Raw genomic sequence first — 20,135 nt, forward strand, 5'->3', positions numbered from 1 at the left:
ATTTTCTTGTTCTTTCATTCAATTTCATTTACAGGCAGTGGACACTATTGGTAATTACTCAAAATAATTGTTAGCATAAAAACTAAATTGGTAATGAGCAATAGAGAGCTGTTACTAGTACAACACATTGTGAGAAACGGCTCTCTCTGAAGTAACGTAGTTATTGAGAAAGAAGTAATTTTCCACGAATTTAATTTCGAGACATCAGAATTAGTTTTTGAGGTCCCGAAATCAATCATCTGAAAGCACACAACTTCGTGTGACAAGTGTGCTTTTTTATCCATTATCTCGCAACTTCGCTGACCAATCGAGTTCAAATTTTCACAGCTTTGTTATTTGTGTATATGTTGTGATACACCAAGTTAGAAGACTGGTCTTTGACAATTACCAAAAGCGTCCATCAGTGTATTTAATTACTCTGTATCTTTTACAAAATGCGTTTGATATAATAAAGTCCCAGTTGAAAGGTCAAAAACCTGCTGAATTTGTTCATTTTGTCTTTCATGGATTTCAAACAGAGGTGGTCTTTATTCTTAATAATATTTACACAAACAAAACGGAATTCGTCAATAAAGCAATACTGACAATTCAATGGTATACTTTTATAAGACACTAGGTGACAACCGACTTAAAACCGGGTAAACAATATATAGTCTTGGAAGAGCCTGATTGCTCAGTGTGATGTAAACAGTATAAGTTATCACACGAGCGCGAGTGGAAAACGAAAATATATAACGCTTCTGCGTCGTCCCTTATCCAACAATGAAGATAACGTATTTATCTTCAAGCAAACTTGGTGCAAGACATAGAACACACAAGACGCAGGTAGTGATATGCAATATAGGTTTGTATCACCATTCCATTCTGCAAATCTGACTTGAGGATTAGCGCAAACTTGAAGATAATGGAAAATGACTGGCTATTTCTCAAACTCTCACAATGTCACCCATTGGTCGGAAGTTACTGCAGGACACTTTAATAAATCCTCGATTCTGATTGGTACTGTCGAGCACTGACATTGATCTGCGCATTGTGCACAAAAACTCTTTGGCAGTCTTTTATTTGCTGTTTTTTCCCAAATTCAAAAACAACTCAAGTCCAGCACAAATTAAGAATATTCATATCTTAAATTTTAATTCTCATATTTTTAGATTCTCAACACCACTAAAAAATGTAAAATTCTTCCCTTCTTTGAAGCTTAAGAATTATGCCAAATACCAGCCTTGATGCGGATGTTCGGATCCGTACAAATGTATACCTTTGACCTCGCATCCATTTGACATGAAGATTCGCAGTCAAATCCTACGTACTTGTATACGTATAAAACACAGTCATTGAAAACTTACATCACTGCAAGTTTATCTAATGAAATCATTGCCACCAAGAATTCATTGGGCTCAGAAGACCAGTGCTACTTAGTATACTGAACATGTGCTACAAAACATACCAATGGATGGCACACTACACAGTCATATCCTACATGTGTTAAGTTCTGTAGCACCGCAGACCTCCCTGCAATGCTAAAGAAACGTGACATCAGTGAGAATGTTCTATAGTGACTAGTACAAGTCTAGGCGTGGTGACTTTCTAACACGATGGAAGATGAAAATCTTTACTTGAGTCGGTAAAGCATCTTGCGTTGCATACGGTACTGGATCTCGCCTCTGCGCATCATCATATTAAGTACCTTGTGGATTGCACGCTCAGGGTATTTCTGCATTGGAAACAAAAATATAATCAAAATTGGGAGAGATTTCAGTGTATAAATCTGGTCTTGTTCCCTGTGTACGCTAGTACTCAGGAATACTAATTCAAAGTATTCCAAAAGGGGACCAGATCATAATCTCATTCAAATATTTAAATAGCCGAGAAAAAAAATAGGAGGCTGCCCCATGCTCAATTTACCATATGAATATTTGGATATCCTTGTTTGCTTACTTATTTATATTGATGTAACTCTTATCGACATTTTGTCCTATACATGTAGTTATTTGAAATAAAACATGTATCACTTGAAAACACCTTTTGAGCCCTTGCATAATGCGTAATGCACTTATCCTTTGCCTACACTAATAATAATAATACTTGTAATGCGCACGTATCCACCCTGATGGGTGTTCAAGGCGCAGTCCCCCTCTTTGGTGTCAAAAATCGTTGCGGTACCTGCTACCAACACTTACGGTTCGAACTGCCACTAGTAACAGGTATAGCTTGGTAGTCTAGTGGCAAGACATCTGCTCTAGCAGTGCAAAGGTCATGGGTTCAAATCCCACCTGAGTGAGTTTACATTTAAACCGCCCTCTGTTGACAAAACACTGTCCAAGTCGTGTTTTGCCCGGCAAAAAGACACGTAGTCATGGTAAGATTTCGTGTACTTTCTAGCTGGCTGCTAAAACACAAAGGTTTTGCCCGGCGGCATGCGCACAATTCACGTATGGTTTTCGAGAGACGTCAGAGGTCACATCGTCTATATCCGTGACAGGGTAAAACCAAATTATAGTCTTCTTTATTACATTGTGCAGGAATCGGATATGTCCAAGTCAAGATAAGTTTGGTGACATCGATTGTTACAGCTTTCTATTCAACACTAACCTGGCGTAAGAAGTCCTGGATAATGCAATGTTCAGAGACCTGTGATCCAATGGCAAAGCGTCGTTTCATCTGCTTATCAATTCGGTTGAGCTCTTCTTGATCTTCCTGGGTTGCAAAACCTTCCACCCCTACAAAGAAATCCATGAGATATTTTAATTAACCACAGAACATCAGTCCCATACTACACCAAGGTCAATATTTGCTGAAAAAAGAAAAACAGGGCGTCCAAATTGTAAGCACAACTGCTATTAAGACAAACAAAATTCTTTTCATATTTAAAGAACCTGCAGCCGATTTCACAAAATGCTAGGATGGGTTCAATGCGTCCTAATGTCTCGGGATACGGAACTTATCTTGTTATAAGTCCTAAGATTAATGAGTTTGGTGAAATCGACGAATGGTCTAGTATAAGTTTCAATCTTATAATCAGTGACCTTTCAGATTAAAGATGAAAATTTTTGTTACCACCAATCCAGTACTTCATCTTGAAGTCGTAGTAAATCATGGGGCGATATGTCATTTTCCCATGCTGGACCCACACTCTGGAATGATTTACTTCTTTAAATCTGCAATATTTCTAGTCTTGATACTTTCAAGATCAAGTTAAAAACCACATTGTTTATTGTCGCCTAGATGTGTAATTGGTCTATTTGTCTTATTTTCCTGGCTGTGTGTGGTTTCCGCTCTTGTGCGCCTTGAGCACCCCATTTTGGTGGATTTTGGCGCCATATAAATATTCTTTGTTAATATTATTATTTATGTCCAAGATTACATGAAGGGTTCCTACCTGACAGACCGCCCGTTTTTGCCGCATCCAGAGTGGACACCTGAAAGAGACGCAAGGCTTCATCAACGTGCCCCTCCGTAGCAAATGGCTTCAGCTGCATCTTAGCAAGAGACTCTGTGATACGGATGATGGCCTCAAGTTGCCTACAGGAGAATATTTTTAAGCATTAAAAACACTGGACACCTTTGGTAATTGTCAAAGACCAGTCGTCATGGATTGTATTGGTGTGGCCACACGTCGATGGACGTTGGCTGACAAATGCTGCCATATTGTGCATGTAAACCAAAAGTAGAAGCTCCAGCGCAGCGTTGATCTCTGTTGCTCTACTAGCATTGGCGACGCGCAATTTCTAAATTGTTCGTGCATTTCAAGTTTTTTAAACTTGCGCAGGTATCACTATGCGTAAAACCCCGCACTTTGTGCAGACACAAAACAAGGTCACTGCTATACATTGAGTCTGTTCCCCCATTCCATTAATACGCAAGCACAGCACACGCGTTAATAGGAACTAGCCTTGGTGAAAGAAGCACGCTCCTACCCAGTAACAACAACAAACCGTACGGGTCCAATGTGAGAACGATCACAACTTATGGGTCTTCTTAGCGTAAGCGTCATTTAATAAAAATCCTGTCAGACCCAGCGCTCTGTTTCCACCTCGTTATCATCTTATAGCAATACAATTTAATGTAGAACGTTCATCATAAAACCAATTAAATACATTTCGGCATGCAAATCTCAACATGAATAATTAATTAGCACAATCTACCCCCCGATTTTCTCAACGGATTCACATGATTCTCGTTGGTTGACTTTTTGAGTCGAAAAAAAACCCCCGGAAATCCGGCAAAAGCCGGAGAAATCACATCCCTGTATAATAAGTATTGCCGTCTAGTAAGTAAATCACAATTTCTTGATTTGTGAAATTCATAATCAAAGACATTGAACCAATGTTTGTACAAGAGAGATTTGCTTTAGCCAGCTTGGTGTATATTACCCTTGACGAGCAAATTATCGAAACAATAAGGAAGGAACCAATTTCACAAAGCTTGTAAGCAGAAGTTTCAGTATTTGCTTTTATCAAATACCTCTGTTTACCCTCAAGAAAGCAAAAGCCACATTAAGTACCCAGAAGTAAAACAGCGTTGGAACAATACAACGACATTGTAAATGTGCGCACCACTGTCGTATCTTCTTGATTGTTTTTACAAAGTACACTTTAAAGTTTATGAGACCATTGCCCTAGACCATATGAAAAGATGGTTACCTGACTGTGATGGGAATACTGGTTTTCCTGTCTGTCTCCCTCTCGTGTTCTCTTGCTCCGCTGCGCATCAACACGTACCGATTCTTCAGCTTCTCTGCAGATGCCTCCGAGATGCGAGGCCCACACTTACTGCAAGGTAAACAATGGGAAAAACTTAGGTATCAATTTTTTAAAACTATGTGCGATTAAAACTAGCAGGGTTAAGGTAGTGCGATAAATAAACAAGCCAAGGGTGAGGTCCGTTAATACTTGACTACAGACCTGCAAGCATTTAAAAACCTAAATACCCTGTAAAAGCTTCAAACCTACCAAATTAAATTGGTTTTAAATTTGCGCACTCCACGCAAATATCTGATAGCACCCTCTTCTGACACAAAGTCCCCAGTCTATGTTGAGACCAGTGTCTTAGCCAGGAATTTGGAAAGTGGGAGTGCAAACTGAAAAAGTGGGAGTGCAACCTAAAATCACTACAAAAAAACCCAAACATATAATAATGATAATAATAATTGCAAAAAAGATTCTATGATTCGCTTCCTAGTTGAACTTTGACATTGTCAAAACTGGTTTCTTACCTTCTGGCGTAGGAAATAAACTTTTTGATGAAGTTGAGGGAGAGTTCGCCCTCTTGTGACGGGCCTTGCTGGTTCATTCCTTGAGCCATCATGTGAACGTTCATCACATGCTTAGCAAGCCTCTGTGAAAGAAAAGGAACTTCATTAAGAATACTTTTAAAAAAATGGCGTCATATTAACACCTTGTATAACACGCAGCGCTCTCACATGCGCCAATCCAATCTGCCTATTTGAGAATCAAAACAAACACATAGGAATCAACTTCCAAAATGCCGAAATGTTAGATATATGCATTGTGCGAAGGTGCGTTCTGCGTAGTGTTTTGCGCAATGGTCAAGCTAGGATTTGGAAACAAATTGAAACAAGGCTGCACATCTCGTTCACTAGAACATTTGTTTTGCATTGTGTAAGGGATCAATAGGTAAATGATGCATATCAAAACCTAAACACAAGTGGATTTATTTAGAGTTAACAAATAACAGTCTGATTAGAGAAATTACTCTATACCTTTCGGTCAATAACCACAATGGATCAGACTTTCCTTTCTAAGGCGAGCCGTTAATAATAAAAGATCAATAATAATTTACTTAATTATATGGTGCACATTCCATAAAATATTCACGAGCTCATAACAAAATAATAAGCAATAACAGCAAAAAAGGCAATTTTTGGGGGCCAAAATACTAAAACAAACAAACAATCATAAATTGATAACACAAGTAAACAAATTAACTAGACAGTACATACCATTAATAAAATGTAGTAGAGTCAAAATAATAGCAAAAAGCACACAGTTAGAAAAAGCATGCTAAAACGATCAGTCTTCAGAACCGATTTAAAAAACTTCAAGGCTATCAGCGTTCCTCATATGAAGTCAAAGTTTGTTCCAGAGTGAACTACTCTGATAGGCTCAATCTCAACTCCCTCGATAAGATTTAAAATTTTCTTACCATATCTTTAGCTTCATCATGTTCATCTTTGACGATGAAGATCATATCAAAACGAGACAGGATGGTTGGCATGAAGTCAATATTCTGAAACGATGATCAGAAAAAAGGAATATTTACATAAATTACAAACTTTAAGAGAAAGAATTCATTATATATATATTTTTTTAAATGCAGAGTTTAGAATCATTGCTGAATCGATAATCCAAACTTAAGAAGGTATGTTGAAATCATAATAATCAACCTTTTGGTTTTTCTTGGCAACCTCCAGTCTCAAGCCTGGAAACAAAGATCAAGAAATTCTTTATTCTCTATAAAATATTAACAGTTATTTTGTTCACCAAGCAGACATAATATGTTAATTCCTTATCCGGATAATTGTAATTTTTCAAACAGTTTGAAATAAATCAGTGAAACACAAAACAGTTTTACAGAAATTTAAAGACACTGGACACCTTTGGTAGTTGTCAAAGACCAGTCTTCTCACTTGGTGTATCTCAACAAATGCTCAAAATAACAAACCTGTGAAAATTTGAACTCAATTGGTCATCGTAGTTGCGAGATAATAATGGAAGAAAAAAACACCCTTGTCAAACGAAGTTGTGTGCTTTCAGATGATTGATTTCGGGATCTCAAAATCTAATTCTGAGGTCTCGAAATCAAATTCAAACATTTTAGTGAAAAATTACTTCTTTCTCAAAAACTACGTTACTTACCAAGTAAGTTTTTATGCTAACAATTATTTTGAATAATTACCAATAGTGTCCAAGGCCTTTAATCAACTTTTTACAGAAAGACACAAATACAAAACTCACATCATCTCCCTTGGTATCGTCCCATCGTCCAAACACGGAGTTAGCGGCTGCAAGGACTGATGTTCGCGAGTTGAGCGTTGTCGTAATTCCAGCCTTAGCAATAGAAATGGTCTGCTGCTCCATGGCTTCGTGGATAGCGACTCGATCATCCTCTCGCATCTTATCAAATTCATCGATGCAAACCACTCCACCGTCAGCCAGAACCATAGCGCCACCCTCCATCACAAAGCTACGCTGTAAATGAGAATTGGAGTAAATAGTTCAGTTATCTGTTCATTTGGTATAAGTAACAATTTTCTTTGCATAACAAAACCAACTTATATATTGCGTTAAATAATAACAATAATACACAACATTTATCAGGCACTTAATAGAACGCTTCTAAGCGCATATTCAGTTTTTTTCCTGCAAAGTTCGTGGGACTTCATGTTCACAATTTACCTGCCATTTTCAAACCTTTTTTAAAATGAATTTTGAAACTTGCTTTTTACCCACACACCAATGTGTGCAAAGCACTGTATACTCAGTTTTTTTTTCCCCCGAGTTTTGTGAAAAAATCCACAAGCATTATTACTCGGCTGGGAATCGAGCCTTCTCGAACAGAGATTCCCCTATAGCAAGAGACAATTCGATTCCTACATTTTAGCAGCGGGTGTAAGCCTGCAAGTCCGTTCACATGTTGGAAAATATGGGTGCTTTCAGGTACTTACAGAAAACTAGAACCATTGCAAGAATTCCCAACAAGACACTTTATTGTGTTTTCTGACATAAACCTTTTCACGCTGTAGTGTAGTCCTTTTAAGTCGCGTGCCACTTTAAGCTTTGCCCATGGGCTGTTGAGTCATAAGAGTTCAGTTGTGAGTAAGAGTTAGTTCTAGCCATGGAGCAATGAACTTGACAACAAATATTAGAAACGTATTAGAAACGTACATCAATACTTGTGTCAGTCATTGAAGGGGTTATTACACACACAAAAACTCATTCTGGAAAAATACACGTTGGTCTAGACCAATGAACACTTACAGTTGCTGGGTCTTTGATGACTGAGGCCGTCAGACCTGCCGCACTGCTCCCTTTTCCAGAAGTATAAACCTAAAAAAAAAGACAAACAACACTTTTAAAAGTGGAACCGTTCCAGTACCTTCAAGAATAATTTTGTCATTTTCAGTCACTGTGGTCAAGTTGAGGTGACTTTAAAAGATTGCAAATTTGTGCTCGATACATTCTGCTGGTAAACCCTAGCACCGGCCTGGGGCAATTGAAGCAATTTCATAAAACAAATTAAAAATAAATAAATTATACAAAAGTTTACAAAAAAAGGCTACCAGCCAAATGCATTTAGATATTTATTTCTCGTGACTGTACCCTGATGATTTTTGCTGAAAGACACTGGACACTATTGGTACTTACTCAAATTAATTATTTAAATAAAAACTTACTTGGGATACTCAAAGTGAAGATACTGGGCATCGACAATTACCAAACGTGTCCAGGGGTGAATTTCACAAAGAGTTGAGACTAGTCTTATCTGGAGTTACGAGTTACTCATCCTAACTTAGGACTAGCCATACGTTTTTTATACCTTGTAGTTACATGTAGGACTAGTCCCAACTCTTTGTAGAAATCGACCCCAGGGCCTTTAAGCCATTCCATTTACTGTAGAACTAAGCACTTCAAGGAGTTCCGAACTTACCCCGATCGGGGAAACCTTCTCGACAAACTTGAGAAGTTGACTCTTAGCTGTACCAGGATCACCAAGAAGAAGCAGATTGATGTCTCCACGACGAGTCAGACCATCTGGAAGACGCTTACGTGACCCACCAATAAGAAGACACGCTATGGCTTTCTTAATGTCTGGTAAAACACAAAAGAATATCTTGCAATAATAACCAAGAAAAGGAAAGAGTATTAGGCTCGATTCATACTTCCTGCGAATGCAATACAAATTTTGACGTCTCAAATTCTACATAAATAACTCGCATCAGTTGAAATGTGCTCAACTCCTGCGAAACATTCGCTGCCAAAACAGCCATGTGGCGTCAAAATTCGCTTTGCATTCGCAACAAGTATGAACCGGGCTTAACTCTTTATTATTCAGGGGAAGAAATCTGCAGAAAAGGCGAGTTCGAAAAAAGGACGTTCGATCAATGCTTGTCCTTAAAGCCTTAGCAATAGTGAAAGTCTTAACATTACTGTAATACCTAGTTTTTATTATTATTATGATCAGTTACGCACAAACTCACCAATACTGCCATAGATAGAGGGCGCTATACTCTTGGCCAGCATTTCATAGACGTTTGGATTGGCTGCAAGACGGCGGAGTTCTTCTTCCTCAGATTGTGTGATGGGTACCCCAGAGCTGCGGCCGGGACCCTCAGTGTCTATCTCAAATCCTACCACTCTGATGTAAGGATTACGGATTCCAACTGCTACTTTGTCCGAACGAGATCTCTGCGAAAAGGAAAATGTTAAAATTAAAAATAACAAATACAGCAGGCCCATTTGTTGTTTAATTTTTTAATTAGATAAACTGACGGTCTAAATTTCCTATGTCATAAACATTACCGTTGGCTGATTTGCTATTAAGTGTTTTTTTTTTGTGGCATCACATCCCAGCATGGGAAATGTTTAGAATCTATCACCTTGTTTGGTTTCAGCTCGGAGTACTTTTTCAAATAGCTTCTAAAAACAACAAGAAAATATTGGATGTCCAGGAGAAGACGAAATGTTTACCTTTCCGAGTGGTGCCATTTTCTTAATTGCATAAACACCAATGATGGTTACACGGTTACCAGGGACAACTCGCTCACATAGGTATCTGCAGGAGATCAAGACATTAAAAATTAGGATTAGTAAGTTATTAATTTTGGTTTTTACCCATACACCGATGTGTGTTAGCACTGTATACTCAGTACTTTCCCAAGTCCTGTGAAAAAATATCACAGGCATATTACCCTGGTAAAATGCCCGAGTAATATTACCCGAGTAATATGCCAGTGCTGTTTTTTCACAGGACTATGGGTAAAAACCAAAACTAATAGTCTTTATCCCCGATGCAAATTTAAAATCTAGATTAGTAGGTTCCTAGTAGTATCATAAGAAATCCTTAAAATACACAGTAAACCTCAACAAACTTGAAGCCTGAACAAACTCTAGCCTGGAATTGAGAGCTAGTCAATTTTCCATAAAAAAAGTACACATTGAACACCCCAGATAGAGCTGAAAACAAAGTTGGAAAGGTGATTATTAAAGGAACGTTACAGAATTGGTAAGAAACAAAAATCGTGCAGATCACAGATTTACACAAAACCTACATGGTCGACTAATGATGATGATTTCATCCCTTGAAATATTTCTGTCTGAAATGTCATATTTGATGAGAAATAAATAATCTAACTTTGCGTTTGGAGTTTATCGCTCAGTGAGCGTTTTATTCATTTTTATTTTGCCATCGGTGCAATGCAAAATTTGTAATCGGTTTTTCACTATTCTCTTGTGACCCAAATGGTCGATCGATCTCAAACTTCTACAGATTTGTCAGTTTATGTATATGGTGGATTACATAAAGTGCTTACACTGCCAGCAACGGTTTTGTTAGAAAAAAACAATTCAGTAATGTTCCTTTAACAGTAATCAGGCCATGGATTACAGGAACATGGCCTCTTCTGATCTTGTCTCTATGCCCCTTCAAAATTTCCCCCTAGTGGGGCGGCATAGCTAACCTATCGTGCATTTTGTGATAAAAGCATCAAATTTGGCACAGATGTAGAGAATAGTATTCTGAACAAAACTGGATATTGGGCCATCGCAAATTCCGTCCCTAGGGGCCGTGGCGGCCATTTTGAAAAATGGCCGCCAAATACTACTGTTTTATGGGCATATTGGCTTAGAAATCAACACCAGAATTTACAAATGTCATTAATAGGCACTTATCATCTTCTGAAATGATTGTGTAATAATTTAAGCAATGTTAAAAGCACATTAAAGGGGCATTTTGCATCTTAAAGGGCATTTGGCCACTTTTCACCAAAAAACCCCGCCAAATACCCGTTTTAGGGGCATGTTTGCATACAAATCAACACCAGCATTTACTAATGTCATTAAAAGGTACTTAACATCTTCTGAAATGATTGTTTAATAATTTAAGCAATGTTAAAATCATATTAAAGGGGTATGTTGCATCTTAAAGGGGGTATTTAGCAACTTGTCATCAAATTCTTCCATTTTGCAATCGTCTTTTTCACATAATAAAAACACAGCAAAATAAAAAACTCAACAAAAAGCTCTGGAATGATAAACCTATCCTTTTTATCCAATTAAATTAAAAATTGCAAAAATTGTTAAATATTAACACCCCTTTAACTCATAAGTTATGTTAAGATCAGTAGAATAATATTATGATTGTTTCTCAAGAACCTAAAAGATGGTTCACTAGTCATTATCAACTAAAAATTTCGATGTCGGGATTGCTGTACTATTATTCGGCCATAGGGGCTCACAACCATGATGGAAATATTGAAGCTACGATCTCCCATTGTGGTCAGTTCAAATCAACTTGTCAGCAAGGCCCCTTCACATTCCACACACACGTCTGTGCATTCAAATGCAGATATGATGCATGTGCACTTTTCTCCACACATTCTTGTGTTGCAGTACATCTTACGAGTTCATAGCAGGCTTGGGAGGCATCTGGTAGTGTTTTCCAATACGGTTCAAACAGACCATCATCTGTCTCGGTCCAGCCCCATCTGGTGAAAGGAAGTGCTGGATTGAGGAGCATGAGACAGGAATCTAAAGAGCTCTGTCTTGATGCTGTCTACACGAAGACGTTCTTGCAAATTATTGGTATGGCAGTTTCTGCAACTGCACGTCTGCGTATGCCCTTCTCACGCTTTGCTCTAGCTGTACCTATCAGGAAATTGTCAATATACGCGATACCAGATCGACACGTGACGCTTTATGAAACTGTGAGGTAAATATTTGTAATGAAGGTATTGTTTGTATATTTCTCAAAGTCCTTAATAGCTGCAGCAGGCCTTATCATCAGTATGATAACTGATCCATCAAGAACTATGCTGCTAGTCATAGGAGCCTCAGAGTGTTCCTCACTAAATTGTTCCAAGCACACAAGAAGATCACTTTTGGTACATAGATACAGGTTTCTGCCACCATAGAGTGCTGGGGAAATGCTTGGTTCTCGTGTCAACAAAATTCTTCCAGGTTTCCGTATCTATTCTGACAGTCAATATAGAGCAACTGAGCGAGAAGAGTGCCAGGTCAGATTTAAGTGAAGTTATCTGCTGCTTTCCGCTCATGGTGGTTGGTTTAGTAAAGCGTTTAAACAGCTTCAGCTTACTGGATGGATCACATCGTTGAAGGTTTGACCTTTCCATAAGACATTCTCTGATGAAACCTTTGAACTGTTCTTAACCATTTTCTTAGCATGTTGCACACTCTGAGCATGGTCTGCAATCTCTTACTAGGAGGTCAGTGCTCCATTCTCGAGGCAAAGCCGATATCACAGAGACAGGTGTGGATGGCACACGATGCCAAGAGAAGGGAGTTTGCAGCGGATCTACAGAGTGGTGAGGATATAATGCACTTCTTTAAGATTGCCAAGCAGATGGCAAGGAGCGGCAGGATGTGACTGGTGCGAACGGTGTCAATAATGACGATTGTAGCATGGTGACGGATAGTGACCTTCACTATCCGTCACCAGCAGGTGTTGAGAAAATACACGGAGCGGTTGCTCTATGTGGAGAATGAGTGAGACAGGGAGGTGGAAAGTGGAGTGTGGAGGGTCCTTTTTGCCTCCTCTGAAGCTCACCAAATCTGGGAAGGCCGCTGGTCTATCCGGAGTGTCATGGTTGGTGAGAAGTTGAAGGCCTCTACAGGTGTCAGCTTACAGTGGTTGACGGCATTTTGGCAGAATGACACATTCCCGCATGCAGCACAACATCTTGGTTCCCCTGTTTATGGTGAGGGTGACCCTTTGGAGTGTGGCTCTTTCAGAGCAATCAAGATCCTGGATCAGGCGATGAATGTGTGGGAGAGAGTACTTGAGGTATGGCTGAAGAAGCAGGTGGAGATTGATGAGATGCAGTTTGGCTTTATGCCGGGAGAGGAACTACTGATGCCATTGTCATGCAGGAACAATTTCTGGCCAGGAATAAGACGCTATACCTCAGATTTGTTTATCTTGAGAAGGCTTTTGACTGGGTACCAAGGAAGCGGGTTGGTAAGGAATGGCTGACAAGAGCTGTGATGATGTTGTGCTTTGGTGCTAGTACGGTGGCGAGGACAGGCACAGGGGATAGTAGGAGTTTTAAGGTGAAGGTTGTTGTATATCAGGGCTCGGTACTGAGCCCCCTGGTGCTTGCTACTGTTTAGATGTGGTGTCACAAAGACGTGAGGCGAGTTGCCTGGGACATGACATACGACCTGGTTCTTATAGCAGAGACAAGAGAGCAGTTACAGGCAAAGATGGCAACATGGAGAGATTTTCTGGGTCTGAAGATCAGTGCTGGGAAGACCAAGGTGAGGGTTAGTCAAGTCAGGGATGGGTCAATGACAAGCTCTGGTGTATGGCCTTGTGGTGTGTGTAGGAAGGGTGGCGTGATGGTAGTCTTCATGCTGCCAGCGTCACGTTCTCCTGTAAGAGATGTCGGGGTGATAGTTCACAGCGTGAGGAAGAGAGAAGCGGGTCCAGAAGTCTGTGGCGACATGTATGAGCTAACTGGGTGACATGCTGGGTGCAGCATTGACATCACGCATGAGGAGTGGATGGAAAAAAAAAATTGACACCAACGGCGCAGCCCCTGAAGATGATGGGCCAGGTAATACACGACCTGTGATGACTGAAGCTTCATGGTGTACGGCTGCGAAACATGGCCCATGGGGGTGGGGCACATCCAGCAGATGGAACGAGCAGAGGTGAGAATTATCAGGTGGATGTGTGGGGCGTCTCTGGCTGACAGGCTGTCAAGTGAGGAACTGAGGAGGAGAGTCAGCATCGGGATCAGCATCGTATTGGGGAGGCACAGGCTGAGGTGATTTGGCCGTTTGGAGAGATAGGAAGATGCAAACTGGGTCATGAGGTGTATCAGAATAATTGAGGGTGGGCCCACTTCAGTTTGCCGACCAGTAAGACGTGGCAGAGCTCTGTGTCAAATGACATGGAACTAACTGCTTGACACCTCTATCTGCTTGTACAAAGTGTGTAGTTACTTATTGATAGTTGCCAACAACTTTGCAGACCTGTTAAATAGTTTCGTAGCCGCATAGAAGCTCACTTTCAAGAAGATTTTGCATAATGATATAGAGACAACATTGGCTTTTGGCGGCCATATTGGCGGCCACTTTGAAAATTGGTCGCCAAAATGACTCCTCTATCCGTAAAAAGTGCGCAGTCACTAATTAATAGTTGCCAACACCTTTGCAGACCAGTGTTGTAGCCTCGTAGAAGCTCACATTTAAAAAGATTTTGCACAATACTATAGAGACAAAAGTGGCTTTTGGCGGCCATTTTGAAAAATGGTTGCCAAATTTACCCCTCTATCTAAAGAAGGTACGTCGTCACCTATTAATAGTTGCCAACACCTTTGCAGACCAGTTAAACAATTTTGTAGCCGCATATAGAAGCTCACATTTAAGAAGATTTTGCATAATAATATAGTGACAAAAATGGCTTTTGGCGGCCATTTTGGCGGCCATATTGAAAAAAAGAGCCGCCAAAATGACTCCTCTACCGTACAAAGTGCGCAGTCACTTATTAATAGTTGCCACTACCTTTGCAGACCAGTTCAACGGTATCATAGCCTCAAAGAAGCTCACATTTAAGTAGGTTTTGCATTAAAAATAGAGATAAAAGTGGCTTTTGGCGGCCATTTTTTAAAATGGCCGCCAAAGCCACTAGGGGCAGAAATTGAAATGGCCCAATATCCAAATATTTTCGTACCATATTAATTGACCTATATCCCAAATCCCTTGCTTTTATCACAAAATGCACGATTGTTATTAAATTTTGTGTTATGCCGCCTCACTACCCAAAGAAGCGCCCTTTGCAAATTGAAAATGGCCTTGCCCTCTATTAAAGATAAAATTCCAGGATGGGTGAATCTATTTTTTCCACTGTAAAACATTGTAAAATGGATAAAAGTGTGGGTTCTGAACAGAGTTGTAAACCTTCAACAACAGGTTCTTTTTAGAACTAACACTACTCAAAAGAGATTTACACATGGTGCTTGCGCAAACCTCATCTGGTTATAGACCATGTGAACCTTGTTTACAAGGTGTGTCCATGTACATTGTTTGAGTATTCTGGCAGGCAAGATACTACACTGGTCCTATGGGAAAGTTGACTTTTTTGTGTCATAATTTCCACATAAAACCAAGAGTTATGAAAGTAAAAGCTGGATAAGTTTTGAGATGTGCCCCCTTTCATCATATCAAAAGTTGATAAGAATTAGACAGTGCAATCTCCATAAAATGTTAAGATATGTTTTCTTCCATTGAGCTGTGTACAAATCATGCCTGCAGGAAGTCCAGGCTCTGTGGCTCTTTTGTAAACATGTGATGTCACAGGTCACATTGTCTATACTCCCACTATGCAAAGTTTCTCATCTTACTGATAATTTACCTGTCACAGTATATCTGCATATGTCTAGGTAGCTCTCCATTAGGTACATCTTCAGGGCATTCCTGTAGCTTTAATGTCTGGTAATCGACACATCTACACTTGTCTGGCACAATGAAGTACGGATCCAAAGGGCACGATGGACGGCCAGCCTGGTCGCTGCAAAAAACAAAAACAGAAATTCATGATAAAGCAAACCTTTTAAGAATACCAAATCTTATCTTCAAGTACAGGCAAATCCACCAATCAGAATTGCAGAATGGAGTGGTGATAAAAACCTATATTGCACGGCTAATATCACTACCTACGTTATGTGTGTTCTATGTCTCGTGCCAAGTCTGCTCGTGGAAACCCGGAAAATAGAATGTCTCGTCCCATATATGGGACGCAGGAAGTGCTATAATTTTCCATATTCCACTTGTGCATGTGTGATAACTTATAATAATAGGGTCACTGGGATCATGGTTTTTGTTTCCAGGGAGAGAACAAAGTAGCATGGTTTATGGCGAGGTGGAAGAGGTGTAGGTGTTGGAGTGCTGAAGTTATGTGGCATGTACACTAGACGCCATTTCAGCGAGTGCTGAAGGTATGTGGCCTGTACACTAGACGCCATTTAAGCGAGTGCTGAAGGTATGTGGCATGTACACTAGACGCCATTTAAGCGAGTGCTGAAGGTATGTGGCATGTACACTAGACGCCATTTAAGCGAGTGCTGAAGGTATGTGGCATGTACACTAGACGCCATTTCAGCGAGTGCTGAAGGTATGTGGCCTGTACACTAGACGCCATTTAAGCGAGTGCTGAAGGTATGTGGCATGTACACTAGACGCCATTTAAGCGAGTGCTGAAGGTATGTGGCATGTACACTAGACGCCATTTCAGCGAGTGCTGAAGGTATGTGGCATGTACACTAGACGCCAATTCAGCGAGTGCTGAAGTTATGTGGCATGTACACTAGACGCCATTTCAGCAAGCAATTTTTTTGATGAAACAATAGATCATGGGCATATCAATGATGTATCAAAAAATGTGCTAGCAGAAATGGCGCCTTCGACTTATCTATGGTTGCTAGAAGTATCTGAACATGTAGGTAGTCTTAGGAAAATTCTCTCTAGGGATTTTTCCTGGCTTCGAATATAAAACTCTGACAATTTTGAAAGGAAACCACCAAAACTAAAACCTGAAAAAAAAGTTACCAGTCAATTAGTAACTATACCACAGACTTACGTGTTGCATTTGCGGGGCATGGTGTAGCCCTCAAGACCCGGCTTGACGGACAGGTTGGGCACGTAGTTTCGACAACCTCGACACTGGATGGTGATCTTTGTGGCCTTTGCTCGGATGGCCGAAGCCGCGATGACAATACCAGGTATTTTTATCAGCTTAGATACCTGGTCGGACTGCTCAGAGGTATTAGAAAGATAGACAATTATTTATTATATTGTTGATACAAGTGTACCAATCACAATTCCAGTAAGCAGTTTATAACTACTTCACACACACAGCATAGATGATTCCCATCAAGGCCGCCCCCCCCCCCCCCCCAAATGGGCTCATTTGATTTTCAGTTTTCATAAGCGCAGAAAAAAAACCAAAAAGGGAAAGATCAGCTGAAAAGTTACACACCCACATAATGCAGATTTGTATGCCAATCACATGCATGGAATTACACACAGGCCACCCCTCCCATTGACTTTAAGATTTTGCGAAATGAAAATGGCCTTCCCCTCTTACAGATAAAATTTCAGGCCTGCAATCAACCGAGTACATTAGGCAGATATAAAGTTTAGCATGTCAATCCAGAATTGTTTTCAATTTGGCAAGTCTTTTTTAAATTTTTAACAACTGCGCACAGATTGCAACGAGGATGTCTGTCCTGAAAGCCGACTGTTGAACTTCATTGTTACCTTTAAATGACGAATGGATATTGGATTTGCCTCAGAGTTGAGCATGATCTGAATGTCTTCAAGATCTTCTTCACCCTCTGGGCGTGGTCTGGTCACCTCATCGGCCATCTCCTTCGCTGCATCTTCAAACTAGAGGGAATAAAGGAAGAACAAGATTGCAAGTTCACAACAGACTACTTTTTCAAAGGTCAAATTAAAAAAACATGATGGAGCTTCTCAAAACGGAAGGAATGCTCTTACTATCTTATCTTGCTCAAGGAAACAAGTGGCACATCTGTGATTCACACCCTGCTGATCAGAGGTAGTTGCGATAACGTAACCCTCCCGACGATGGCGTAGCCGGAGGGTTAAAAAGCATACGCGACATGTGCAGGGCGAAATGGTCAAACGCGTACAATTTCGACAGCTAGTCAACAGTATTGCTCAATTATTACCAGTTGCGAAAATCATGACACAAATAACACTCAAAACACCTTTGTGAAAAAAAAAAAAAAAAAACTTACCAGATTCCGCAGCGAAACAGTCACAAATGTCCCAGGTTGATATGTCACATCACCATTTTGTGACTTCCTGATATGTTCAACGCTTTTTTGTTTGTTCACCATGCGCTGAACTGCAGGTACCAGCCAATTGAACTGACGAGCCGCTGCCGAGTTGGACTAGAAACCACAGTAAACCACTCTGTAATAAGGGTGTTATCAGGCAGTGCGTGTGCGCTGTTTGTTTACTTTGCCAGCCGTTCACTCATATAGCGCGCATGCACTGCCGCACTGTCTTTTAACACCCCTTTTACAGAATGGTTTAGTCCAACTCAGCAGTGGCTCGGCAGGTCCTCAATTCAATTGGCTGGTACCTGCGGTTCAGCGCTTGGTGACCAAAAAATTAAGCGTTGAACATATTGGGAAGTCAAAAAATGGCGATGCGACAGGTTCAAAATAGAACCTGGAAATTTGTGACTGTTTCGCTCTGGGATCTGGTGAGTTGTTGTCCTTTATTCCCAAAATATTTTCTCAATTGTGTTTTTGAGTGTTATTCATTAGACATTGAGGATTAAGTTTGTGTTCCTAGAATTTGTGTCATGATTTTTTAAAGTGGTAAAAATTAAGCAAATCTGTTGACTAGACTATTTCGCCTTTTTCATTCGAGTATGCTTCGTAATCCTCCGGCTCCACTGTCGGCAGGAGGGTTACGCTATCGGAACTACTTTAGAGGGAGCCGTTTCTCACAACGTTATATATCAATAGCTCTCCTTTGCTCGATACCAAGAAAGTTTTTATGCTCCCAATTATTTTGAGTTAAATTTACTCAAAATAATTGTACCAATAGTGTGGATAAATGTTGAGGCAGGCAGGTGTTAATTCACCAACTTACAAAGGGGAGGAACTCTGCAGGTTGTTTCTTCAGTTTATCTGCAAGGTCTTCATCAAAGCTTGCCAGATCATCTAAGCAGACATCCAACCAGTACTGTCCAAGATTGTAATGACGTTTAAGCTCATCCCTTCAAGAAAACATGACAAAAATTAAGAATGGGCCATTGGAATTTTTAAGGACGGACTTGACAGAAAATTTAGGTCTAGCTAGGCAATTTTAGCACATAGGTGCTAAGGTGCTACTATTACTAATTAAACCAAATACAAACAATATGCAAACATGCAACTTTGTTAAAAAGAATTCCCCCCATTTTCTGCGGCACAATTACAAAACAAAAGGAGACCAGTTGCATTTACACAAAGACAGTTGTTTTAAACTCAAACAAAGAAAACTGCAAGCTTTTATTTTTGTTTGCTGAAAAGTTTCTTGGGAAAAGCCCTAGAATTTGGATAAAGTTAATGTCCATATCATTTTTAAAGTTAAACCGTATGACATATCCTCATTCATCCTGCCACAACTTTTTCACTGATTTTGAAAAAAAAGAATTTCTCCTTTTTTAGTTATGTTAGGTTAATTAAATACTATTATATATCATAACGAATGAAAAAGTGGTGGCAGGATACGGAAACCTTTCCAAAATAAATTAAGAAATTTAAATTAATAAATTTTAAATAAAAATATAGGATTACTTTCCGTATGGCGCCACCACTTTTTCACTCATTTTTACAAAAAGGGATATCTCATTGAGGTAAATTAGATACTATATTATTTCATATCGAATGAAAAAGTGGTGGCGCCATACGGAAACTTTTCCGTTTTGTTTTCTGACTGAGTGATAAAACCTAGCCCAGATTAAAATAGCGCTTAAAAAAAATCATATCTTGCCTTTGTTCAGCACAACACAAAGTCAATACACAAGTAAAATACGCGACGCTCGAAACCATACCTGTATTTGTATGTAAAGTTTGCATCGTGATATTTCCTCAGAAAATCCTTGAATCTACGCTGGACGGCAGCACGATTGACTCCATCGCCTTGTGGATCTTCAGACCCAAAATTATCCGAGAAAAAGATTCCTTGGCTGTCGAAACCTGACATTTTGGAGAGATGGTTTTGGTACTTCAATTTTTAAATACCTGCTGCCTGTGTTTAAAGACCACTCTAGCACTGTGTTATGATTGCGGGTATTTTCCCGGGAAAACTCTTCACGTGTCAAAATCAGCGCGAAAATGGAGAAAGCGCGCC

At 39.8% G+C, this 20,135-nt stretch overlaps 1 protein-coding gene across 1 annotated transcript; it reads right to left on the reverse strand.

The window, feature by feature from the left end:
• Positions 1-318: 318 nt before the first annotated feature.
• On the reverse strand, positions 319-20,100 carry LOC117290095 (DNA replication licensing factor mcm5-like). The gene is made up of 16 exons (XM_033771352.1): positions 19,837-20,100; positions 18,891-19,017; positions 17,520-17,648; positions 16,840-17,012; positions 15,616-15,771; positions 9,711-9,795; positions 9,221-9,428; positions 8,671-8,831; positions 8,001-8,069; positions 6,978-7,211; positions 6,166-6,249; positions 5,216-5,337; positions 4,644-4,772; positions 3,380-3,522; positions 2,593-2,720; positions 319-1,714 (listed from the first exon to the last, which is right to left on the reverse strand). Exons 1-16 carry the CDS (start codon positions 19,986-19,988, stop codon positions 1,613-1,615), a joined length of 2,202 nt encoding a protein of 733 aa, XP_033627243.1. The 5' UTR covers positions 19,989-20,100; the 3' UTR covers positions 319-1,612.
• Between the last annotated feature and the right edge of the window lie 35 nt (positions 20,101-20,135).

This window comes from Asterias rubens, chromosome 1 (assembly GCF_902459465.1).
Source record: "Asterias rubens chromosome 1, eAstRub1.3, whole genome shotgun sequence".
Lineage (NCBI taxonomy): Eukaryota > Metazoa > Echinodermata > Asteroidea > Forcipulatida > Asteriidae > Asterias > Asterias rubens.

Excerpts from the sequence above, each read along its gene's own strand:
- LOC117290095 (XM_033771352.1), bottom strand. The coding sequence starts at position 19,988 with ATGTCAGGTTTCGACAGCCAAGGAATCTTTTTCTCGGATAATTTTGGG. Across the intron at positions 9,796-15,615 it reads ATGCAGATATACTGTGACAG|ATACCTATGTGAGCGAGTTG; the intron begins GTAAATTATCAG and ends GATCTCCTGCAG. Across the intron at positions 7,212-8,000 it reads TCATCAAAGACCCAGCAACT|CGTAGCTTTGTGATGGAGGG; the intron begins GTAAGTGTTCAT and ends TCTCATTTACAG.